This window comes from Erithacus rubecula (genome assembly GCF_903797595.1).
Source record: "Erithacus rubecula genome assembly, chromosome: 2".
Classification (NCBI taxonomy): domain Eukaryota; kingdom Metazoa; phylum Chordata; class Aves; order Passeriformes; family Muscicapidae; genus Erithacus; species Erithacus rubecula.
The window spans coordinates 15,218,326-15,245,794 of record NC_136685.1 but is presented as its reverse complement, the minus strand read 5'-3'; the positions used below and the strand labels follow the sequence as shown (position 1 = coordinate 15,245,794).

Genomic DNA, 27,469 nt, shown 5'->3' with positions numbered 1-27,469 from the left:
AAAAAAACAACACATGTCCTAAAGCCAGAAGTTCCTGAGTTTTCATTGTAAGTCACACTGCTGATAATGTAATAATGTTTCTAATAATAATATTTTATGCTTATACTGTAGAGCAGCTTTCATCAAAATACTTCTATGCATACTACCAATTTTAGCTAAGCTACCTAAATATAAGCATACCATTTAACAGCTGGGCAGCTTGAGAGATTTTGTGACCCTCTTTCCACAAGCATAGAGGCTGGAGAAGTGTCTTATGGAGTCCTGAGTTAAAATACTCCAGGAGCCATTAAACTATACTGCCTGTGCAACACCTATTCACAGTAGTTAAGCTCCAGAGCTGATAGAATGCTAATTAAATTAATTTTGCAAATGTTTGTGTGCTGCTATTTGTAAGGTTGTGTTCCAATATGCAGACAAGCTGTTAAATAGTCATAAAATGTATTTGTGAGTCGTGAAAGTAATGAATTTCAGCATGAATAACTATCTAAAGACTGTCCTACGGAATAGAAAACATAACAAAATGCTATCATATGTCCCCTACTATTATTATTGGTTACTTAAAATGTTTCAGCTGCCCACTCAAAACGTGAGCACTATCGTAATCTTTCAGGCTCTGTCTCTTTCTAGAAACTACTTGCACAATGTCCAGAATAAAAAAAGGTAAATTTGTTCATCACATTTTAACCAATGCAGTTAAATACAAACCCAAGTACCATTCTGACTCACAAAGGAGTTGCTACAGGGATGGCTGGCCAGTTGTTCTTGCTTTTAGTTCCAAAGGAGACTCTCTGGTTTCTTTGACAGCTTCTTCCAAGGTGATGTAATTGGTAGTGATAGCATGGCCATTACCCCATTAAAAATCACACAGCCAAACTTTGATAACAGAGTGATAACCCAGCCCATGCTCTGCACTGCCTCAAAGGTCATGTTTCTTGCATCTTTTTCTGAAGCCATCTGGGGGCACCTGTTGGCTGTTGGACTAGCTGGACTCTGGGCCAGTTTTGCAGGATGATAGACATTCTTATATAACTAAATAATGTGGCATATATGTTAAAAGTCTATTTTTGAAATAATTTTCTTCCTATGTGGTAAGTTAAACATGCATATTTAAACTAAAGGCTTTTATTTCCCTAGGGCTAAATGAGCTGCAAGACCAACACCAAAATATGACTATGGTTAGTGACAAATGTGGGACATAGGCAGTAACATAGGGTGTGAAGGGCAGGAAGCAAAGATGGTATCTGGGTGATTCATGTGTGCCTCCATCTTCCAAACAAAACGTTTATTGCCCAGGGACAATCCCAGAGTGAGCTAGTGTGAAACCATCATAATATGTAAATTCCTTCTGCCTAAGTAGACTTGTGTACTTTAGACCCTTCCAGTGCAGCACACTGGAAGGTTTATGCACCAGGACCTGAAACAACTGGAAATAGCAGAAATACTAGAGAAAGGTTTTTTCTGATGTCAAGAGTTTTCCTTACCCTTGACTTGTGGCAGCAGTGTGAGGCTTTCACTGTTCTGTGTCTGAGCTCACACATTGCCCACTGCCCACCATGACACAGGGAAGGGCTGAAGGGCCAGCAAACACACAGGATTTGCAGGACAAGTTTCCAGGTGGGCACATTCATTATGGGACCTGCAGAATCTCCAGTGCTTTGCAATTCTGCTTTTATCCTTCCTTCTTTCTTTAAGCACACTGATTCTTTTTTGTTTCCTGATCCTGACTATGCACTCAAACTCCCAGAGATCATCAGGTCACCAGGGCAGGGCTGGGCTGGCAGTGTCCCTCTGTGCACGCAGACTTGTGCATGCACCTGGCAGGACAAACACGTTTCAAGCAAGACACCAACACTGGACAACAATTTCAGTGGAATATATGAAAGGAATGTGGAAATTGAAGGACAAATTTTCCCTGTTTCAGAAGGGAAAACAGGGTCAATTCATAACAAGGGACAAAATTTTATAATTTTGGAATTATCACTGTATACTTTTTTCTGGCAATTCCCAGAATTTCTACTGTCTGTCTGCAAGGGTATCTTCTATACCCATACCCCTCCTCCTTGCATTGCAATCACCTAACCTTACTCTTTCCCAATACCTTCATATCAACCACGGCTTCTTATGGCTGTAAAACCTCCATACCTACATATCTGGAACATACAGAACATACAAATCTATTTTCATTTTCAGGCATATAAAGGCAACCCTCCAATTCCTGAACCTTCTATGTTCTTCAAATCCTCTTCTCTGCATTGCCCAAGATTTAGGGCAAACCCTTGTGTCTCCTTTTGAAAATAGATAAAGGCACAAACTGCAATGTTAAGAGTGCTGGGAATTGCATCTCTCCATACTTGTTTTCCACTACACCTGAGCACTTGTCAGTCAGGGTACTAGCTTGGCTTCTCTTTGCTCCAGAGAGGTCAGGCTGTATGTCTTCATCCTGTTTGGCCAACATATAAAATATATATGCATCTATCATATGAAGAATGATGGGTGCTGTAATAAATTGCAGGTTACACAATAAAAACAATGACACATATCATAGGAATAACAGTTGGTAAAAATTCTGTCTCCCTTTTCATGGAGCATTTCAGATTTTGCCTGGGTTTTACTGCACTGCAAGCAATATTTGCTTTGTGTTAGGTTACTCTTCTCTTTTATTCTTCTTTAAAAATCAATTAAGATTTGCTCTACAGTCACTGAATTTTTTTGTTATCTTATATACTGCTCCACTATCCACACAAATGCAGCAAGATTAACCAGCCAAGTGCAACTAAAGCAATCTTGGAAATAACAGGAATAAAGAGATATAGTCCCCAACCCTTCCTTCGGTACACAAACAAGTTGCTAAACAGTACAAGCCAGCCAACATTAAAATCTCCAGCATTGTTCTCTTCTTGATCCTGATTTAAAAGGCAAAAAAAAATGGATAATATGGGAGAGGGGGAAAAAAAGCACAGACAAGTACAGTTATAAGGACAAAGAGAAATTTTCATGTAGGGCATTGTATCAAATTTCCAAAGCTTTTTCTGGTGTATACCAAATGCCTCCTCATTGATTCAACTAACAGAGTCTATTGATCCTGTTAGCATAGCTGCAAGTTGTATGTAAGTACACAGACACATATTAAATACATTTGTGAAAAAAAGTTGATTTTAGTACATCACCTCTCTCAACATGGCTATAGCAATGCTGCCAATTGTGCTGCAGTTTAATATAGATTTCCTATGGAAATTAATTCCACATGCTGAAGGCTTACTGGTTAATGCCAATGAGTCACTCATTTATCTGTTTTGCATTTATTGACTGTCAATGTCACAAAATAACCCCCACCTTCTCTTGTTATGAGACTGTGAATAGTAGCTCCTCATGTTTCCTCTACTCAGTAGTTTCCAATAAGTGCCTCATGCTTCTCAAGGAAATTTTACAGTGTACTCTGTCTTTTTATATAGACCTCCTAACTTGGATCATTACACTCTTAGTCTATTTTGTTTCTTATGAAGTTACTGAGGCAATCAAAGATTTACAGTATAATTAGTAAGCTCTTAAATTGTAGAGTATATTGTTAATATTTTCCTTATCAATCTATTTCTTTGAAGATAAAACACAGTTGTTAGATGAAGACATGTAAGCATCATTGCTAAAATGAGAGTGGATGTTGTATATTTGCTTTCTCCATGTGATCTCATGTAATTCTGTGGGGCCTGTTAAGGTTATAGTTTGGTTTGAGATGCAGTTTTGCAAGGAAAGCATTGTTAACCAAAGCTGTATCCTCTTACTCTGGCTTTTATTCTACTTTATTCTACTTCAGCAAGATTTCACCTGGGAGATTCACAGCTCAGAAACAGCCTGAAGTCATTGTCTCACATTAAGGAAGCATATCTAGGGAAACCAATTTCCCTTCTGTATTATCAGTGCTCTTCGTGTAAGTGATAATTATAGGTCAGGGCCTGATTCTCAGTTTATCACAACAATAGTGGAGCTATTAATGTCCACTGAATTTCTCTCAATACAATAGAGATTTCTAAACCCTGCAATCAATTAAGATAAATATTACAATTTTGTAAATAACCTTCTGAGGATCCTGGTGACCATATGTTTGAATCCTAATATGCATACTGGACATAAACAGCACATTATTTTCAAACAAATTATGAAATTGTTTTGTTAAAAGCAACATTTGGTAAAAAGTCCTTTCTTGAATGAATTTCTGCACTTAACAGAAAGCAAGAAAACAATTGTTTCCTGTAATTGGACAGTTTGATTAGAGGCAGGTGGTGTAGAGCTGAGAAAACTGGAGCCATGAAGCCAATTTTAACGTCAAGTGCACTTCCTTTTCTTTAGGATCCAGAAGCATAGCATGCAAATTGCTTCCCAAAAAAAAAAAATCAGTTTCTATTTATTATCCCTTCTGGTACTCTATCCATAGTAGAAGTTTACAGCTTGGAAAGAGTTGCATACTTGATGCTCATCATACACAAAGATACAGGTATAAAAATAACAGAGACTTAAGAGAAAAAAAAAAAAAAAAGAAAGAAAAAAAAAAGAAAAAGTGTTTAAGATTTCCTTGAAAGGGTAGGCAAGATGTGGTGTTGTGGCAATGACCTTTTCTTGCAAACCCCAACTCAAACAACACACCCTCACTAATTATCAACTGTAGTTTTATTACTTTTATTACCAGTACTCTAAGGAGTCCCAGTGATGAACCCCTGTTCTGGGCAGTATACAAAGTACCTTGGACTGCAATAGAATTAAACTTAATTTGGCACTTGCTGAAATTTCAGCGTGTATCAATCTCAATTACCACACAAGTAAATACAATAACCAGGTCTACTCACCCAGCCTCAGCCCACATTAAGCCAGACATCATATCTACTCAAGAGGAAGCTAAAGTCCTGCCATGGGATGGGAAAAAGGTTGACCATTTTATATACAGCTGATTTAAAGTACACAGAATACTGAACACTGAACTGCGACAGATTTTGTTTTCTTCTTCATAGCCCACTTCATATTGATCATTCATGAGAGTATGGTTTAAACAACTGCAGGATAAAAGCCCCAGGGACAAATTTCCTGCTGCTATAGACCAACATTGACCAGCATTTGGCGTAAGAAATAATTGTGAACAAAGGGCAGCTCCTCCTGAGAGGATGGCAGCGCACCAGGCTCTCTGGAAGGTGGCTCCGTGTGTGAGAGGGATGCTCGCCGCTCCCGTTCTGCCCCGGTGCAGAGGACGTGACCTCAGCGGGCGAGAGCTCTGCACATCGTGACAGTGAGAACAGGAAAGGGCCCCGCGCCGGGCCCGTGCGTGGGAGGAGGAAGCCGCCTTGGTTAGTGTCACCCGCGCACCGCGAGCGCTGCGCACTCCCACTCCAACCACCTGCATCCTACCAGAGCTGCGCCTCTCGCCTGGACCGAGAGCTGTGCGAGCACTAACTCACCACCCCGCTGCCGGGAAGGGGCCTGTGCAATGGTGGCACTAAACCACTGAGCGTGGTGAGCAGCGTGGTGGCAGGAAGGAGCTTCTCAAGTGCAAGGCAAAACCTGCAAGGGCCACTCCCAGGCTTGTGAGCCTTCCCTGTCACACTGCTGACAGCTGGGCCCATTCCCCCACCGAGCCATGACCGTAGGATTGGGCAAAGCTTCATCCAGAAGCGCTGCCTAGTGAGGAACCTCAGTGGAATGCACACAGGCCAGGTCAGAAGCATCAGCAGCGTGATCACAGGGAGGGCTGACACCTGTGCACAGCACAGGGGATGACTAGAAACATGTGACAGGGTAGAATAAACCAGCCCAGCTGGTGCTGGAATGAGCGACAACACACATGGATATGTTGGTACTATTACAACAGCAATATTTTCACAAGGAAGATAAGTACTGAACAACATCTTTACTGTACCAGGCACAAACTTAGCTTCAATCAACATCAGCCATGCATGATCTCTTCTCCATCTATCCTTTCCCTCAACAAGGTATTTATTGCAGGGAACAGCAGGGCAAGCGGCTTTTTGCATCAGTACTTGTACCTTTTAAATTATGGTAACATGCTGTATATTATATCACAAACATTTACAAGTTAGGCTTAGTAATAACATAAGAGTAAGGGACAACAGAAATTCCAAGTGGCTGCTTAAAGCCAGAAAAAATGCTCTTTGTTAAAGAAAATCACTAATTCTGACAGACAGAAGTGAGGCTATATGAAATCTAGGAGTGTCTACATGTCTCTTAACACACTTCACTGGTCAGTGCTAGTAACTTGTTAGCTCCAGCTCCAAGTATCATCTTTTTTCTTAGTTGTCCCAAAATTGTCCTTACTTTTGCATTAACACTTCCAGAGTAGATCCAGCAAGATATTTATCAAGCCCAACATTGGTTCAGTAGTGACCAGACAAAAGAATTTTATATAATAGGAGGAGTCATTATCTGCAAGATGGAAAATTAAGCACTTTCTGACTTAACTCCTGCAGCTCATGCCTTCCTTGGCAAGTCTCTAAGACACCCACTAAGATGAAAGGAAAAGGAACTGTTCTGAACATAACACTCTGGTTGCTGGTCTGGAAGAGGCTCCCTAAAACCAGAAACCTGTTCCTCAGCACTGAATAATTTTGATCATCCTGTGTCACATTTATAATATCCCCTTATTTTGCAGGATTTGTAAATTTAATTTTAATCCCAATATCAATCCACCAAAATTCTTGCCATTTCCTCAGAGAAATCAAAACAAAACAAATTCTCTTTGGTAGACACAGTATTTCACAGGCAATCATGCAGACTATGGATAATCAAATCACACTACTTAAGCTCTCTCACTGTGCTCCTCTTCAGGTTTTCCAGCCTCCTCCATGTGGATGTTTCCTCCTTTCATACTACAGTATTTATCTAAATGGTGCAAAAGCACAGGGATACACTGGAGAAAACTGAATAAAGTCAACACAGATTTTAAAGACGTTTAGGCATTTAACTCCCCTGGCATTAGGAACAGGACATCTCACAAAACCTGGTTATTAGAGTGGGACTGGAACAAAACTGCTTTGGTTTGTGCAGCCAGAGTCTGATGGTCACGTTTGAAAATGGTTTTTATCACCAAAGCAGAGAGCAAGCAGGCACAAATCAGCTGGACATAACATCAACAGCTATGCAAGGGAGGAGGAATTCCTGTCCTTATTTTGTTAAATCTCCAGCAATTCCAGCCTAACTAGGCCTAGTCCAGGAGCAACTGCTACTGAGAGATTCAGTCTCCTCCCTAACCTACTACTATCCACTTCAGGCACAAGACGCATCTCTCAATTCATCATGTTGAATATTCTATAATACACACAATAAAACAACAAAAAGATTCTACTAAAACAAGCCCCTCCAAGAAACACTGGCTCTCCTGGGAGAAGCTGAGAGAGCAAAGACACTATGTCTGTTTTTACTGAAGGTGCTCAGATACTCCAGCAGTGAGTGTGATGCAGAAACACAAATTACATAGAAAACACCCAGCTGACAAGGCTCTGATGTGCTTGGATTCTCTCTAGGTCATCACTAACATTGCACACTCTTGCCAGTCCTCCAGCACCTCCCAGTTTTCTCATGTTTTCCCAATTGCCTCAGAATTCAGAGAAACTGGTTACCTAGGCATGGGTTATATCGACCTTGAGAAATTGAGTTTCCAGGCATTTCGATTTCATGATCACCTGTGCAGGTCTGATCCTGATCTTCTCTAGTAATTCTCTTTTCTCCCTTGGGAAATTTCTGCCATCTGTTCCTTTATTCTTTCCTGAAAATGGAGGCAAAAATATAGCTTTTAGCTACACCCTCAGTAAATGTGTTCACTTTCTCTCATAGGCCATATCATCCCTTCCAGTAGCCTGTTACTCCAAATGTACTGCAAGCAAGTACATTTAATTGTATTTTAAAGTGAGCAAAGGTTTCAATTACCAGTTTCATTCTTGCCCAGTGCATATATTTATTTCAAACACTTATGCATGTTTCCTTTCATTCACCATCTGTCTTATTTTATTTCCATTCATTCTTTCTGTTATGCATTGTCACCTAATGTAGAACATTATAATGGAAGTCAGGTCTTCTAATTCAACTGCTTATCCCTCAAATTCATGGTGTGACCCTGAGTGTGTCATTAAGCCTTAATAGGCCTCATTTCCTACCTTTAAAAAGGATGTTGTCTGTTTGAACCATTACATTAAAATTGTTTAATTTAATCAGAGTAACAATACTTTATAGATGTTAGATACTATTTCCATTTCATGCCAATCATGCCACCCACATTAATAAACTCCTTTGTGCTTACTTCTGGGCTCACACATATGTCAGAATCTACTCCCAGGCTCTGGGTCTGCAATGAACAGGTACATTTCAGAGTCTTGCTCCTGAACAATGTTCCCTTCTTGGCAACTTTCTTCAAAAATTATGTATCCTTCATGAAAGCATGCAGAGAAAACATGTTAGAAAGGAACTGAATTTTTAAGCTGAACAATAGATAATGTAAGTCATTTAGTGGCCATTCTGCTGATTGCTCTAATTTTTTAGTAAGAGTATCGGAGTGTACATGTCCACTCAAAGCATTTTCAACACAATGCAATCAACACTGAAATGAGGAACAAGACCCTAGGAAAGATAATTTAGGGATGGACTCCATCTATTTATTTGTTGCTCAGAGAGATGCAGAAAGCCTATAACACACAAATAATGGTAATGAATTGAAAATTGACACTATGTGTTTTGCTTTGGTATGTTTGGGGGTTTGTTCAAGTTTGGTTTTTTAACTCCAGTATGATAAAACTCAAAACAGTTGGCAGAGATAGGTTACTCTTGTTTTACTTTTGAAGTGTCTCATTAATATTTAGTTTCTCAAATTCTAGTTTCTTTACCAAAGCAAAAATAGCTTTCCTACTCAGAGTAACTCAACAAAATCACATTTGGTTACTGCCACTGGAAACTTTGCAGTCACAAGCCCAGGTGGCCTTTGTGCCTCAAGCAATAATTTGCAAACACCTTTAACATGTCAAGCCCCAGCTACATTCCTGACATGCTCTAAACTCTTCTAAACATCATTTGCACATTACAACATTCAAGAAATATAGAATCAGACCCAAGGACAGCAGAGCATGTGTTGTACAATTTACTGGGGTAGAAACATCTCAGTCATTTCTCCTGCTTTATAGGAGGTTATATCAGCTCTTCAGGTCTGGTAGCTCTGGCACAGAGAATTGCCTATCACTTGATTTCTATTATAATGTCAGATACTGCTCTGGGCACCTTCAGTAACACACATGGGTGGGAGACAGTTTTTAAGTAGAAGAGAGTCGGGATTTTTGTTATTCCTTTGAATAACAAAAGCCTTGAAGGCTTGATCAATGGCTTGATCCTAGTCATTGAAAGGACTGGAGCAGAGTTGAGTGCCTATTTCATGTCTGATATTTCTCTCTCCTCTGACCAGATAAAAAGGAATAGGGAAAAAACACAGTTATGACACTTTACCTCAGTAAACCTGTAAGGCAAAATGACTCATATTTAATGCTCCAGAGCAGGAGCAATCCAGGAAACATTAAAGCTCTGAAAACTACGACATTTTCTCTAAGATGTACATCACCTCTTTTCTTTAGTGATTCCTGACTAGTTTTTACACAGCTCATAGTTACTCTATATACCTCTGCAGAAATGCAGCTATTTTTCTGTCCTGGCCCCTTAGATGTTTTCCCATAGCCAACATTCATGAGTTTATTCTAGGAATTTGTTTGCTAAAATTTTCCTTCTTCCTACAACATCAAAGCACTCTATTTTTTAGGTCACCTGGTGTCTCAAGCGCTCACCACTAGTTTCCTCCTGTCTGATTGTCTAAACCTCCTGCAGAGATCTCAGCCCACTAACCACGACTAAAGAGCAAATAGGGGCTGCACAAGATCTGACACCTCAGCAACTATTTTGTTTGTTCTCAAAGACTAAGTGACTATCTTTCATTCATCACCCAAAGATAATCATACACATTTACCAACCAAAAGAGTACTACTACACAACTACAAGTGTTAACATTACACAGATTGTTACATTTATTCAAAATGGATACCATTTATTTCTCTGTTGTCTTCTGCAAGCCTTTTCTTTGACTCCAGGCTTTAATTTTTCCTTCTTCCCTACAGGAGGATGTTTCCCCCTGTGCTCTGTTCTACAGCAGTACAGCACTTCCCAAGAGCTTATGGATTTATCTGGCAACATCAGGCTCTTGTATATCTTTTGCTCAAGTTCCTTACACCTAGAGCTCAGTCATCATCAGCCTGCTGTGACTTTCACTCCTCTGGCTGCTGCTCCACCTCCAGTCCACTTAGCAGGTTTCTACTTCCCATATGAGAAGTGCTGAGTAGCACAACTTGCTCAAACCTCTCACTTTTGCATCCGTGCAGTTTTGGAGGCCTTGTCCCAAGGCACATCTCCCTGCAGTGAAATACCCACGTTTTTAGACTCACATGTGGTAGTCTCATCCCCCAGGAAAAGAAAAAAGGGAAAGGGCTTGTTTCACCTACAGACCTTACAGGCTCAGCTGATGCCCTGGTAGAGGAAGACATGTAGAATATGTGTTGCTGCCATAAATTGTAGGTAGTTAAAAGGAAAAAGAACCCTGTGGAGATGTCTGAAATCTAATCTCAGACAGGCAGCAATCTAAAATAAACTACAGCTGGTGTTTCAGCTTTGATTCTGCTGCCACCAAAGGCAAATGGCACCATTCCCATTGATTCCAATTAAATCATAGACTAGGTCCTCTTCTTACTCATCTTTCTTTTTTTGATGCCTCTATCTACTTTTCAGTTGTAAATTTCCCTGGAATACTGCTCTTAGGACCATTAAAAAAAAAAATCAGAGAAATCCATACAAGTGCAAATATTAGTACTATTTTTTTAAAAATTAAAAAAAGAGGGAAGATTTTTAATTCTACCAGTTAATGGCATGGAAGAAAAAGCAGCATGGTTTTGTTCTAATGGTTTCGTTGGTTTCAGTTAGGGCTAGACTTTGTCCTAGGAACCAACATACCTTGCATACATCTCCATACTTCAGAAAAAGGCACTCTTATGACAGCAAATACATAAATGTGAGACTGCAAATGTTAACCATTTTGCAGTGAGATGGGTGTTTAATCCTTTTGCATCTAGCTTGACCTTGATATGCCTTATCTCAAAGCAGAAGGTGCACACACTTGTTTTTAGGCTGCACTCACACACGTGTACCGAGGAAGCTGTGGTGCTGTGCAACATCCCTGCATTGGTGCTGCCATTCTTGTGGGAGTTGCATTGCCACAAGTTATGCAGCTTTTTGCTTCTCTCACTGTTCTTACAAGGACAGCCAGAGGGTCGCCTGGTTTCCACTTCAATGGTGACACAGAGCATGACACTGATTCTGTGCTGGGGGCAGTTCAGCTGCAGCTGTTTTGAGACACTTGGGGGCAGTTTCAGGGTTGTCAGCTCCCACATTCTGCTGGGCTCCTTGTCCTCTTTCCTGGAGTCTGCCCTTGAAACTCTGGCCTTCATGGTCGCAGAGAAAAGCCTCAAAACACAGAGTCTTACAGTATTTTTAAGTGTGACTCATGACTTTTTGCCATGAAGGGCACATACAATTGCCTCCTTTCAACTTCCCTTTGTGCCTTTGCATGCAGCCGCACCTGCAGATGTTCAGGGAGGAGTGCCTGCACTCGTCCACCCTAAAAGCAGCTTCTGTGTATGCAAAAGTCAGCACCCGCTTGCACAGGTGTCACTATTCCCAACGGGCGGGTGCAGAGGTTCTGCTTGATGGGGCTACATGTGTATAAGCAGCTGCCCCTTTGAGCAAACTAGTCTCTGAACATCACATTTTAGCAAAGTGGCACAGCTTTTTCGATGTGCTCCATCCACAGAACATCTTTTGTAGTAGTTTTACAGTGTTAGATATACAGATATCTGTCTCGGACATTTTTTTCCACTTTCACTATCTGACCTTTGCAGTTATTTCACACAAAGCCCAGAGCTCAGTTAGCAGTTTCCAATGGCTGCTGCTCACAGTGCTCAGCTCACAGAGGAAGAACCAGCCCAAACAAACACCAGGGCACAAGGGATTAGAAGTGCCCATCATCATTACCACCAGTCCTCCTCAGCTTTCTCCAGGGCCTGGGGGATGCACAGCCCCAGTACCATAATCAATGTGGCTGGGATGCTGGCAGGTCAGCCAAGAAGCAAGCCACTCAGCCCTGTACCCCATCCCAAAACAATGTTCCCTCCTGACTTCACAGCATGCCAGGGTTATATAGCAACACAAAATCAAAAACTTTTGTAATTTAAATTAATATTAAGACAGATTTTAAAAATATATACCCACAAAAATATCAAAGAACTCTGTCATTTTGCCTCAAAGACATCAAAAGAGGTTTGATCCTTCTCCAAACCAAAAGGTCAGAGCTCTGGTCCCCCAGCAGAATCCCATCCTGGGACTCTGCAGGCAGAAGACCTTCTGCAAGCTGGCAACAAGTCTTCTATTTCAGGCAGATCACCCAAAGCACCTTGCTGCTTTCAGAGCACTACAGAGGGAGCACGGATTCTCATTTCTCTTTAAACTCCCTGGATCATTTAGTGAAGAAATCACACCAGGTGAAGACCACACCACGGCAGGCCCAAGGGAATCTACCCAGAAATGGCCTGAGACAGCTTCAGCACAAAGCTGCCCAAAGAAATCATCTCTCCAGATACCTTTAACAACAATGCCTATGACTCAGAGAGCACTCAGCAGTGAGCTCGAAGGTGGCTGAGCATCATTGCCCCATTCAGATGGGGAAAACCAGACTCTCTGGGCTGAGTGATTTGCCTGTAGCCCCACAGCACCTGGCAGACCTCAGAGCAGGAACTAGGGCTAGGGCCATGGTGTGCTAATTCAGAGCACAGAGCCAGCACATCCCACCTGCTTCAGAGGGGTTACAGCCCACTTGCTCCTCTGCATGCATGAGGTGAGTGTAGTGTAACCCCATGAATTCTTTTGCCTGGAGACAGGATGAAATATAAATTTAAATGTCTATTATTGTCATTGAATGTGCTCCACCAGCTTAGTCCCACCATATCAGTATGGAATACATGAGTACAATGCAAAACAGAATGTTAAAAATTAAAGTATAAGTGGCTGAATTCAGTAATGCCAACAGTTGCATTCAATAAAGTAGCATGTTAGTGATTGTGGAATTTTGCTAGACACATTCTGAAGATAACATCTTATTTGTACAATGAATGGTTAGGCTAATCAGTGCAAGGGTTTAAATAGTCCTAAGTACATTAGCATAATCACTCATGAAGCACATGTAGTTTATAAATGAATTAACAGCTACAAATTAAAGAAGAAGTGTCTGCTTTTTTAAAGCATCTGCCTTTTTTTAAGGAGAAAAAAAAGGAAAGTTGGGCATTCTGATTTTCAGATGCTCTCAGACTGTGCAGTGTGGAAATGCCTGCTTGCACCCTCCACTCCTCAACAAGCTCAGCCCCCCAGGAAGATCCAGGGACAGTCCAAAGGTTGGGCTCTGTGCCTGGATGAAGCTTTGCAGACCCCAGGAACTCCCATCAGTTCTAACTCATTCCAGTTCAAGATTTTTTACACCGTGTTAGGATTAAACTGTTTTAGGTTTCTGAAGTGCTTGTACCTTCCCAGACTTTAGAAAAGGTGTATTTTTATTAATCAGATGATTTTACAGACCTACTGAGTCTTCTGAAATGAGCAGGATGAATGGTTCCCACTCTGTTCTCCCTCATTCCTACACCTCTTTTTCATGTATTAAGCAAAGAAAGATGATTTCTTCATTTTTCCCTGAGGTCAGAAATACCTCAGCCAACCTGACTTCCCATTTCCCTTGGAGATGAGGAAGAAAAGTGCCTACATGGCTGCTCTGCAGCCAGAGATGATGCCACCTTAAACCTATACTGAAGAAATCCCAGCTGGAAAGACCCTCTCCAGCCTCCATTGAACATGCAAAGGTGCACACGTGATGGAGGTAGAGGTGTTCCCATTTCCTGGTAAGAAACTGAAGGGGTGGGATTCTTACAAAAAACAGCAGAGGGAGGGGAATGAGAAATGGTCACTGAGAATGGGAGAGGCAAAATCAGAATGAGGAGACAGAACCAAGGCAAGGTTCTTCTCAACAGAACTGGTAGTGAAATGGAGGAGTTTGTCACCAAAGAACATTGTAAATAGTTTACAATAGAATATGCATGGTTTCAAGATGCAGTTACACAACTTAACAAGACAGATATCCATTTGGGTACTAGACATAGACTTCATTGGCTTAGGAAGGCAGGAAACTGATAAGGAAGTATTCTTGCTTTTGTCCTGGACACATTTCTCTAGGCATCAGATTGACCATTGTCAAAAGACAGAGCCAGACCATCCATTTTATGTTATTGTGGTTTTTACTACAGAGTGGCACAGGTAGAAATTAAGAACTGCATTTTCCAAAAGACAAAGCACAGGGGAAAGTTTTGCCCCAAGAAGGCAGGTTCATCCCTTAGTGCCTTGCACAAGATCACTTGAACAAACTCATTCTCCTTCCTTAACACCCACCCCACAAAACACAGCAGCCGTGGGTGTGTTGGGGCTATGGTAAACATCTCTTGTCCCCTTGTTCTCCACCCCAGCCTGCACACAGCCCTGACAGAGGACACCAACAGGCTCATGAATGCTTCTCATGCTGCAGTTTCATTGTGGGCAATTGTCAGCTACTTGTGGCTAGAGTAAAAAAATTAGTAAACATATTTCTCTTTTGGTTATATTACTACTACTACTACTACTGCTCTTTTTCCCTATGGAAAAAAATACTAGTAAAGCATATTTAGCCTTTCACATGCACCAAGTCTTCAAAGGTGAATTTGCCTTTTATTATGGATGGATTTTCTTCTTTTTTTTTTTTTTTTTTTTTAATCTTCCTGACTGTCTGGGAGCCACTGTGATGCAGTAATCAGGAGCCTTGCACTAGAAGACCAACCTTCCGTCCCAACTCCCTAGTAAATGCATTGCTATTTTCATCTTACATTAAGGGCAGCCCAGCTACCTCTCACAGTGAGAAGTATTAAAAATACTTCCCTCAGTTCTCAGAAAGAGAATAATCTAAACTCTCAAACTAACTGAACTGAAAAAGAAAAAAGAAAAAAAAAAAGAAAAAAAAAAGAGGAAGCCTTAGCGTGAAGAGCTATTATTATGTCTTCTCACATTTTGCTGTAGCTAAAAGCATGAGTTGTATATATAACTAATGCACCACCCACCCAAGCAAAAATACTTGCTTGAAAAAGTAAAGGCATGCCTGTCAGAACTCATCCTTTTCCATTCAGTCTCCATTGTATATTTTTGTTCCTGTGATAAATTAGCCCACTGCTTCTCAGGTGATTCTGGCATTTCAAATTTGAAAACAGGACATGCTCAAGTAAAATCATACAGCAGCTTCACTAGCAGTCTGAACTCACAGGGAGCTCAACAGTATTCTGCAAAGCAAAACTGAAATATGAAGGTAATGGGGTGAAAGTTTGAGGCCTGCCCTCCACTTGCACTCACTCACACGCATTAATGTTTCCATCCTGGCAGCTATAAACACTGTTTACCATCAAACACCTGCAACAGATTTCCAATACTCTCATGCTTGCAGTCTAGGTTTGCATGTAATCTGTTTTGTATGCTAGTGCACCCTGAGACTGCCCTGGAGGGTTATGGTTTGTAGGTTGAGCTGCCTGGTCACATCTTTCTTAGTGTTCTCATTTCTGTCTGTCTCCTTCAAAATTCTAAATATCCTTCTCAGTACTGTCAGCATTGACTGAAGCTCTTTTTTTTCATTAAGCATAGCTAACATCTACATCAGCCTAAGTTGTAGTAATTTTCTGGTTACACAGGCAGACTTTCCAGCCAGTGAATAGGAACACAAAAAGATCCAGAGACACCTCTCAGTCAGTCAAATATGTCTTTGCACAAGCATCTTGCAATTTTAGCTCTAGAACCAGGCTGACTTAGATAGAGAGGAAACCAAAGAGATCTTACTTTACCTTTTCATGAAAAGATGGAACAGTCTGTGATCAGCCATGCTTTTGGAAGGCAGTGGTGACAAATTCTTGGAATTTCCTTGAATTGTATAACAATGTTGAGAATTTCTAGGTAAGACTCAAAATATTTAGCAGCTTTACAGGTGGTTTTACAAGGATATTCCAGTAGATCTTGTACCTGTGCTGTATATCATTATTAATGTCAGAATAAAGGTCTTCTCACTAATTCTGCTGGTTTCAGAATCTCAAAACAAACTCAAGTTCACTGTAGTTGGCTCAGATCCTAGCTTTCACACAAAAGGAAATTATTATCCTGTAACATAATGTGCAGGAAAAACCCTAATGCCGTGCATTATTCCTGGCCTAGGTGACCTCTCCAGACATCACGTTTCTCCATCATGCCCTTATGATGCACCCTAATTCCTCCTTAACAACCCATGACAGAAACCTGGGTAGAGTGGGATGAGAACGTAATTTCCATAATTTCTCAAGTAACTGTTCCTCCAGTATATCTGACATATAGGGCAATATTGCCTGGGTTTCAAGGGAGAGTTTTAATAAGTATCTAGACTGAGTTAGCCAAGGTGCACAATTTGGGAGCAAGATGCTCCAGCAAGTACCACTATGTACATATTTCACAACTTGTGGCTGAGGTCAGCATTAGCACGTAGACATAAATAACTGCTTGCAAGCAAGGACATAATAAGGCATTCCAGAAGATCTCTTCTAAGATGAACTATTTGAGTCTGCTCCCTAAGCACTGCAAGGTATAATTGCATTCAGGTATTCATGAAGTTCATGAAGTTCAAAGTCGTTCCAAGGCTTTGCTGGGTCACAAGAACTGATGGATGTGAAGATACAGTAGAATAAAACCCTGATGCAAGACTTGTGTACTGATTTGATCTGAAACCACAGACACAACTCTGCTCAATATGGAAGAAATCCCTGGGATTATTTCCTGAGTACAGGTTTGCCATACAGAGCCTATGTTCCCCAGGCTTGGGGTGCACAGGAAGGCTCACGTACTACTGAGCCCTTCTGAAAAGTGGGGTATAGTTTTCCTAAACTGGTTTTTCTGTTTGTTATAAGTTTAGGGTTTTTAAATTGTGCTAATGTGTTTAGAGATTGCAATGGGAGTGTTTGAGAAATCCAAAAATAAAATAATGTAATGCAGCCAAATACTTAATTACCAACATGTGCATCTGTTGTCAAACCATACGCTAAGTGAGTGGCACTGCTCATTAGTTCTGCTTTCAGGAGCTACCAGGCGTTCGTGTCATCACCACCAAGAGTCTTCTGAGTCTGAATCATCCCCGGAAAGGACAGATTCTGTCACTCATGCACTCGCTGTTAACAAGAATGCTGATGGCGTAGCAGGTGTTTCCTCCACTTCTCTAAACCTGGAAAGGTTCTGGCACAGCTTCCCTCCAATTTTCCCTCTTCAGAAAGGAAAAACAATCTTTCTCTCCTGGCTCACATGAGCAGGCAGGCATGTTCCAATAACTCAGGTATTGGATACAATTGCTCCTATTCACTCTGTTGCCTGCAATACTGTGTGATTATCATGCTCTGCTAGGTCCTCAGGAAAGAATGCTGGTTTATCCAGACCCAGTCCAATTCTTTTTCATATAATAAAACCCTAGCCCAGTGAAACAGAAAGGGGTCTGTGATGCACAGAGTAAAAAAGGCCTACTTACTATTTAGCTGACCCATTAATTTGGCAGTGAGTTTGAAATGCTCTTCCAAAGTTGCTGACTGATAAGTCCTTTCAAACCTTTAAGGGCGTCTGATATTCTGAAATGGACTTGGAAAATTTTCTGCGCTTTGTCCACATGAAGCAAATGCCAGCTGGGACCTAAAGAAAAGAGCAGAGCATTACTACCAGGAAAACAACACCAAAGAAAGGATAGAAAGGATCTGAGCAATCCCAAATATGGGTCTTAGCCTGATAAGACATTACAGTAAAAGCTCTACAGAGCTGGCTGCTCCAGCAGACACTGAATACATCCTGGTTAGCTCTTGCAGTACTGAGGGTCTAGGGCTGACTCGCTCCTTTCTGGGATTGCCCAGGACTGGGGCTGATCCCCATGGCTCATGCAGTCCATGTAGCCTCCTGTGGTTTCAGGTAGGCTGTAGAAGGGCACTGCTTGCCTCACACCTCACTCTGGTAACTGTCCTTTGGCAACTATCCACCTGTCCTGGTGTGCAAGGGCTGAGCCAGCCCATGCTGAGGATGCAGCAGAGAATCAAGGATCCATAGCTGGGCTCAATCCCAGATTTAGCTTTGCTAAATTCCAGTTACATCCCAGCCAGATCCACTCAGTTCTCCCCCTTTCTCTGAACCAGAAAGGCACAACTTAGTTCACTTCCCTCACTTTTGAAATGACCTGTGGCCTTTTAGAAAGGGTTCTTTATAAAGGTAAAACTCAGCAGTTAGCCAACACTGAATGTTACCAAGCCCAGGCTCAGCTAGTGGCATTTGCATGGGCACAGAAATTTGAGGTAGTCCCCGGGTTGCTGCTACAGAGTTGGAGAGGGCAGGAATTTCCCTTCCTTCCCTGTGCCCCACTTTTCTGTGGAACGAAACTGCCAAACCAAATCCTTCTCCTTTTTTCAAACAGCTGAGGATGGCCCAAGCATTCCTTTCCACTCATAATCTAAGACACATTTTCTTTTTAGTACGGTGGCTCCCAAGAGCTAAAGTTCAATCTGGAATATTGAAACACACATCTTAAATCACCAGTAGGACACTTCTGGTGCTGACACTGATGTACCCAGCTTGGAGCTGTTCAGGGCTTGGACAGTACTGGCTCTCTGTGCTCCAGAATTCCCCTCTGCAAGCTTTCCTGTCCCTGCCAGCTGCAGCAACCAACACTGCCTACAGCAAATGTGTCACATATAGGTAGGTCACTAAATATCATGCCCAAATGCAACACAGGACCAGATGCCATTAAGAAAAAAAAAAAATCATGTTGATGTAAGCACTATGCTTTTACTTCCCCAAGTCTGACAGGCCTCCTACACAGCCAGCAGCAAGTAGCTATTTCCCTTGTAATATCATCAGCTTCCAGTAATGTTCACTTGCCTGTTTTTAATACCCTCTGAAGCCCTTCCTACCACCCTGTGATAAATACCTTCCCCTCCACCATTTCATAACTGTCCAGATCTTTTCCTTTCTCTCCCCACTACATCTGGCTTCTAGACCATTCTCCACTTCTTTCTGTTAGCATTTTCAGTCTTATCTAGGGCTCAACAGACTTTTTTACCCTTTCTTGGTGGTAGAGGGAGGAGAAGGGGGGACCTGCTGTTTAGCTGGCTTTGGCAAGCCTGGGCAGCTCTAGCTGAACTCCCCAGCCCTCTGCCAAGAACAGTCTAAATAGGAGCACCAGAAACATCTTTTAATGTCATTTGTATTAATATTTTTGGAATTAGGCAGACTTGAAATTGCTTTAAAAACATTAAAAAACAGAGGGAAAGGGTTGGCAAGCATGTGAAGCTCAAACTGTATCACACTGTCATAACAAAGTGGGTATAACACAAGTGTCCAAGCCATTTGTATCAAAGGACTATTTTTCTATCACTTTATTTAACAAAGATGTTCTTAAAAGCAAGACTCTCATGTTTTGCACAGAATAAACCATTCCTGTCTTCGCTCATCCTAAGCAATGTACAACAGTTCAATGTATGCCATGCCCTTGGGAAGAAGACCCTGTACCCTCAAGGTATATCCAAAAGGGGGAAAAGGCAGACCAGGCTGAAAAGGACCTTTGTGCCTTTGGCCTCTCCAGCTCCTTTCCTTAGTCACATTTTCTTCAAGCCAGAGAAGCAGGGTGAGCCTCAGAAAGGCCCTTGGCTTGCTACTTACTTTCATCATCAGGCCCAAGCAGTTCTTTAGAATTTCACTCTGTCTGCTTTAACCTTTCTTCTGTGATCATCAGAGATTTCCTCTGGACTCACTGGACCACCAGCTTTAACACCTTGCAAGATCAGACAAAGGATTGCTCAACCAGCATTTTCAAGGAGAGTTAAAGGCAGCCAGTCTCCTGGCAACTTCCTTCCTTCTCAATCTTTGGCTTCAGAGGGGTAGAGACAATACCAAGGAGTAGACTCAAAGATCACCTTCAGAGAAGCACAGTCAAGATTTTAGGCTGGTTTTCTGATGTCCAAAGTAAATACAAATTATACAAATTAGGCCATGAAAATTTCAGGTATAAAGGAACTGGAGACACTTGTCATGTAGAAGTGGAGCTGGACAGGGAGAGGGGTTGTTAAGCCTTGGACCTGCATAGCTCACAACTTAATGCCACCTTCCTTTTCTTCATCCCACACACAATGCAGCACAAAGGCTTCAGACAGGATGTCACATAAGTACTCCAGTGAGACAAAGCAGATGTCCCCAGGAACAGCAGTCTGCCACTGGCCATCCCCAGCTTGAGTTTGTGTCTCCAACTTCATGACCTCAATTCCTGAACTTCAGTCAGCAGGTCTACTTTGGGACATTATCCACAGCAACTTGCAACCACATGTGAAAAGCCTCCTTACAATAACAAAACATAGGGTTAGAAGCATGAAAGAAAGCAAAATAATCTGTAGGAGTAATCTAGATATATATGCACACTTGAGGAGGGAAAACAGATAAGAATCTTTCAGGTGAATTAGAGGGCATGCACTTGCATAGGAATAATGCTTCTTGAGTCTACAGCAATTTTGTGATTAACATCTGCTTTCTTGGCCAAGGAATGCTGGTTTCTATTTTTCCATAGCCCAACCCTTGTTCCTAGCTTTTAGAGGGGTTTTTTGCATTTCAGTTGTCTCAGTAGGATAAATCATACTCATTCCAACTCAGTTTGCATTTAATAAATTCCTCAGGCTCTTATTTGTCCCCTTAAATTTATTCTCTCATTTAAAAAAGACAAGGAATTAAAAATTGCTAGATTTCTGCTAGACTTCTGATCATCCTTTTCAGTTGCTATTATCAATATGGATCACAGCATAATTCATTTTGTCACAGGCAAAAGAGGAGTCTTTGCATTTCACAATGATTTAGAAGTCCCCCAAAGCTTGAAGGGACGTTGTCGAAATCTTTAAAATGTTTTGGCCTCATCTTGTGATGTCTCCTTTCTGAAGAGAACTTTTCTGAGGAACTAGAGAAACTAAAAATTTTATTTTATTTTTTCTTTGCATCAAGATGAACACCTTTTTCCTAAAGAAAAACAAAAGCTGTCATACAACAAGTGTCATTTCTTGAAGGATGGTTTGGGATAATGTAAAATTTGGCTTCTATGATGAAAGGCAGCCTAGTCCTGGAGATCAGTTAAGTATGTGCCTCATTTACAAGTGTGACCTGATAATCTGCAGTACTGAAAAGCTTTTCTTTCTAGGAAGACAAGAAGGTTGTACACTCAGACTTCTTTTACTTCATGGGAACTGGGAGAGCTTAAACATGACTGACACAATCTGCACTTTCCCAGAAAGCAATGAGTTTTGTTTGGCAATTTAATTTCTTTCTGCCATATGCTAAACGTGACTATCATTTTACATTATTATAATATTTTGAGTTGGTTTGATATGCTGTACATTGTTCCTTCTGTAAAACACGATATGTGCAGGAAATTTGATAAAGTAATTTTATGTCTTCTATTCATTGCTACTACTTTTGCTTGCTGACAAATTAAACTCCAGTCATCTGAGTCAGCCTCTTATTTTAGATCATCATTCCATTCTCCATGTTTTGTCAAATAAATACACTTGTATGTGTAACTACACATAGAAGCCTACAAACAATCTACATGACACTTTGCAAATGAGAAGAAATTAGTTCTTTTAGAGTAAGTTACTTAGGTTTCACAATCACTGCCCATCCCACTTTCCAAAGCTATGTCATTACCAAACTTCTATTGCCTTCTGCATACAGAAGGTATTTTATTAGCTGAGACCCACTTCCTTGCTTCAAAGTTACTACAGCCAAAGAGCCTGGCTATGAGTGGGAAGTGACAGCTCAGAGAATGGCCCTGGTCTGTACCAGCACAAGTGTGTGTGTGTGTACTGAGGCAGGGCAGTGACCCTTTTACTCTTCACACAGTGTCCAGCCAAGCAGCCAGCCTGCAATCCCACCCTGCCCAAGGACTGCACGGCTCCAGTGATGGGCTGGGTGACCTGACCTGCTCCAGAAGGCAGCTCGGATCCTGGCAGTGCTGCTCTGAGACAAACAAATAAAACAAAAATCCATGCCAAGAATTCCAGGAAGGGTTGAAGGAGCAGTAGGATGTGGCCAAGAGTCAGAGGCATATGGGCCACTGCACTAGCAACCAAAGAGGGCCAGGGCAGGGGCCCAAGCACTGGCACAGCATCACCTGCTGCTCCACCATCAGTGCTGTCCTTGGCACAGACCTGTTCCAGGCAACCAGCTCTCCCTTACACAATGCCTGGACCCTCTGAGCAATAACTAGGGACTATTCCAAATACACAGTTTGGATGGGCCACCTTGTTAGGGTGGCAGAGGAAAAGAATTTATGCCCAAAAGCAGTGACAGTCCAGCTGGCCTTGTGGCCAGTGAGTAGTTCCCTGGCCTATTTTATCCACTAATGTAGAAGCAATCTTGAATACCACAATTCATTCAGCACAGAAAACTTGCCAGGATGGGAATTTCATCTTACTAGAACTGCCCCAACCACCCCAACATATCAAACTCAGCTTTTTTTCTATTCTTTTGCTCCCTGAGACATTTCTGTAGAGTCTATCTAATCTCCCCTCAGTCTTCATGCATTGTCTGGGCTGGTTTTTAATTGACCAGAAAATTACATGACTGCATCTATTAGGCCAAAGTACTGTTTCACCTTGATGTGGCCCTCGAACTGAAATTGTAGATTGCATCTCCAAGCATCAATCTTCTACCTTACAAAACCCTCCTCCTCTCTCATTATCATTCTGCCTCTGAATCTAAGTTTCTCCTATTGGACTCAATTCCAAATACAGTAAGTACAAGCTGAGATCAGCAGAGGCAAGTTATAGGAAAGGTCCTGTTTAAAAGAAAAGCAATTTCTGATTAAGATAATGCTACTTATCAATTCCTATTTTCAAAGAGAATTACACACATAAAATATTTTTATAATAACCAAGGGAGTTATATACGCATTTCTATGCATCTTTTGCAGAAAAATAGGTGGTAAACAAGGGGACAAAATCATCTGCTAATTTATGATTTCTTTGGTTTTTTGAGCCCTTCCATTCCAAACAAAACTGAAGTGTCTCCCATCACGGCCACACAAAAACCACGGCTTTCTTGTCACTTTTCCATGACACAATGACACCGTTGTCCTGACAAAAGTTTCCACTACTTGACACATGCAAAAATATAGGACAAGTCAGGCAACTGATGTCTTCAAGCTGAATTATCTTTCCCCAAGCTGTATCTTCTTACCTTTTATAAATGTAACTGATGTCATCAGATAACTTCTACAAAAGGAATTAATGTCATTTTCTCACCTTTTGTAGATGTAGCTAATGTTGTCAGATAACTTCTACAATAGAAGTTGCTTTAAAAAAAGTACTTTGTGTTTTAAGCATTGCATAAGATTATGTCACACAAATAGATATGCATTAGGTAGTCAGAGAATATGTATTAGATAACAAGATTCATGTAAATTCTACTGTATAAAAGATGTAACTTTTTACCCTTTGTTGTGCTTCATTTGTGGAAACTTCCACCTTTCACTGTGCACAGAACAAACAGTGTCTCCTTTCTAAACTAGACTCTGTGTTTAGAGAGCTCCTAAAATCAGCCACAAAAGGAACCAGGACAAGACACCATCAGGAATTGCAGGCACTCAGCCTACAGTTCAAACAACTGGGCAGCACTGCTTTTCACAGCTCAGGAGATTCACAGATCCAAGGGGAGAAAGGACAAGCATGCACTAGAGCAGAAATCTGCCTGCTGCAAACCAGAGTACATCTGCATTAGGTAAAATAATAGATGTGTATAAACACTGAAAAAAGCAAGTGGCTGGACAAACACTAACTAATAAAGATGAGATAGGTTTCTGTGAATGCAGCCCAGGTGTTTTTTGTAAAACTGTCTCAAATGGACTTTCTTATAAAGTATCAAGGTGAAACAATGTTCACCTTAAAATGGGTTTTAGCAAATACTGATCAATCAGTTTTCCTGCTTGGGGGCTTATCATCCTCCCTTTCTGTGGTTCAATGATTCCTTCCACTGCTCTGCTACCCAGTCCCACCTCAGCCCCAGAGTTCTGCTTAACTCTGCTGCTGTCCTTATCAACCCTGGTGCAATCTGGTGTTTGCCTCTAAAAGAAGGTGACCAACACCAACTTTCTGCAGACCTTCCTTTCTTCCTTCCTTCCTTCCTAGAGTTTCAACCTTTCCTGTGCTGCAATCTCTTGCTCGCCCATGACTTGAAATCATTATGCACTAGTTGCAAACAAATGTGAATAAATTACAGTAATATTCAAATAAGGGGGGGAAGAAGAGGACTAACAGAAAGGGCAACTAGGAAATCAAGGAAGAAATGCTAATTAACTCAAATAGATTGATTTGCCCTGTTTGCTCAAAAAATTAATTACCAAAAAAATCGTAAATTAAGAATTAAAAGCTCACAATAAGAGGAGCCAAAAGGTTTTTCTCTGGAATCTATTATGAGTATCTGAAAAGGGACTGTGTCTAATTAGACATTATTTTGCATCAAGATGACCTCATATTATAATTAGAGATATGCTAAATTACTTGGAAATAATTACAATGATTGGATATCCTCCATGACTGCCAGTTTGGAAGCTTTCGTGTTCACATTGATCCTACACACCTCAGTTTCTTTTGGCTGGCAGTTGGATCTTTAGATGGTATCTAACATGCAAAAAAGCCATCATTCTTCAAAATCTCCATCAGGTGACAGACACTTTAACAGACAAGAGAGATGTACAAATTTTCATGTAATAAAACCATGATCTAAACACGTGGCAGGTACTCAGCACTACTTGCACTCTATTTCCTAAGAACAACATTCACAATGCAAACAAATGTTATTAATTTTTGTCTTTGAAACTAATATATCCACAAATAGTTTGGGCTTCTAAAATATACTGCTCTAGGATATTGCATATTGCAAAAATGTTAGGCCAAGTTCTAACAAGTGTCAGTTGCTACTGCAGTCCTCTGGACTGGCTCAGTGAGTCAATCAAACTCCAACTACTTCAGTGGCTACAGAAAAGGAGGGAAGACACGTCTAGCACCCTGGGTGGCAGACATGCTGGGTTGTGTGATGTGGGTAAGAAAATGCCAGTCATGCTAGAAAACACAAAGAAGCTAGGTCAGAAAGTCAGGTGAGTGGTAAGGCAAGAAACTGGAATAAGGTAAGGAACAGCTACAGGAGATCATCCTGTATTTCAGCATCTTTTTGATGATCCATGTGGAGATCTAGAAGGATAGAGCCACAGTGAGCAGAAGACACTGAGATAAAAGGGAGCCTGCATACCCTGAAGTGGAGCCTGAGGAAAGGAACACTTCAAAGTTGCCCACAATGTTTTGAAAGGCACAAAGGATTAGGGCTCTCACAGCTACATCAGCCCTTGCATGGGGGCAGCTGCAAATCTGTCTGGACAAAACAAACACAAAATCTCCTCAGAACAAAAGATCATGAACTAGCCTTCATGTCAGTGTGACAGCCAGATGGGCAAGATGGGAAACTTGGTTTTTGTGGGAACAACTAAGGGTATCATAGGCTGGGTGCAGCTGATATAACTGCTCTCAGGAAACATGATTACAACATGTCTTCCTTCTCAGTGTCGTGTTCCTTCTCAGTGACTGTTTCACAAGGCATGGATTTGGATCTTCCTGAAGGCAAGGATACAAAGAAGGCCAGCACACAAAGGAAGACAAGAAACTCCAGCAGAGCAGACCAGCAGCACCCAAATGCTCAGCAAAAGGAGAGGTGTACACAGCTCAGACCTGCAGAGGTACCGGATGCCTGAGTATCCATTCTGTTCTGTGCCCTGCAATTTCAGTATACAGAGTAAAAAGTCCTGTGATTTGTGCAGTTGTAAACCAAGCCAGCATCTGAGCTGGGAAGAGAAGGTGCATTTCCCACATCCAGGCCCACATCCCACAACCACAGATCTTTGAGTCTCACCACTAACATGTGTGACTGGTGGCACAGCCCAGCCACCACAGCCTCATTCATTCCCAGATTGGCTTTGTACATCTTGGCTGCTGCAGAGGTTTAGAAACAATACTTTTAATATTTTGTGGTATTGACTTACCCATTCATTGTGTAGTGACATTAGCACACATGAATAATCATAAAATAAAAAAAGGATAATTAATATTTAACTTTGCCAGAGGGATGTACTTAAGGGAGAAACCATGTTTTAGAAAGAGCAGCTGATATTTGTCAGCTGGAGAACAGGACTAATTAGATGCATCAGGCAGTGGTGACACGAAGTTGAAAAACAGCTTGTCAACTCTGAAATGACTTATAGCAAATGATTATATATAAAGATGCTTTGTTATACTCTCACACACAGGTGTGTTCCTCATTTTCCAAACACTTCCTGTGCCTTTTGTTCCTGTAGTAAAACAGGTGCAAAGCAGATTGCTCACTCATAGATATACCATAAGTATGTTTTAGTAGAGCAGATACATAGTCCATTTCTTGTGCCCAAACCAACAAAGTGTTGAACATTGAAGTACCCTCCATTCTCACTGATTTTGGTGAAAGATGGTCCACAACTTATAGGATCAAAGGCTTGATGTCTGAAGCACATAAGGAAAGTGATGTAGGGGATGAGGCAACAAACCAGGAGGCCAAATTCATGTCTGTTGTAATGTTGGTTGACTGCAGCCAGACAGTTCATTGATCACAGCAAAGGATTTGCCCCAGGGTGTTTTAATTTAAAACAGATTGACATTAATCTGAAGAACAAATCACCCAAATCCTAAACTCTGATCTGATGCAAGTCAGATGCAATATGACAGCAACTCAATCTCCTGGGCAGCAGAGCTGCTAGCTTCAACTTCATATCCATTTCCAAATGGTGCCTGTAAGGTCTCAAATGCTGCTAGAATAGGTCCAGCAAGGAATAATTTATCCAAGGTAGAGGTACATATCCTTCAGAACACACTAAAGCTACCAGGAAAGTGAAGCTTCAAGGGGGAATGGAGTGCAGGTGCTGAGACGGGGAAGGGGCCACTTAGGAAGTAAGTGCTTGATTAGTCAATGAGCAATGCTAATGCTGAGCAAACAAAACAGAAGCATAAATTCTGAGACACCAGTTAAACTGAAATCATTAAGTACTCTAAAAGGCTTATTAACTTACCTAGGAAATTGAACACAAACTAACTGTTTGAATTGAGCTGCTCAAACAATAAAAACATTTGAAATGTCCCGAAAGTAATTTGTTTAATGCAGTATTTGAGCTGTCACAAAAACAAAAGAA

General features: G+C 41.2%; 1 protein-coding gene across 3 annotated transcripts in view; it reads right to left on the bottom strand.

The window, feature by feature from the left end:
• LOC306813077 (uncharacterized protein) overlaps positions 1 to 27,469 on the bottom strand; it is a 211,985-nt gene that overhangs the window by 99,745 nt on the left and 84,771 nt on the right. For all 3 annotated transcript variants that reach the window (XM_079328117.1, XM_079328119.1, XM_079328118.1), the window contains exons 3-4: positions 17,720 to 17,877; positions 7,638 to 7,762 (exon numbers count right to left, since the gene is read on the bottom strand). In XM_079328117.1, the coding sequence (XP_079184243.1) occupies positions 7,638 to 7,762; positions 17,720 to 17,735 (141 nt within the window). In that variant the 5' untranslated portion in view covers positions 17,736 to 17,877. The remainder of the gene's footprint in view (positions 1 to 7,637; positions 7,763 to 17,719; positions 17,878 to 27,469) is intronic.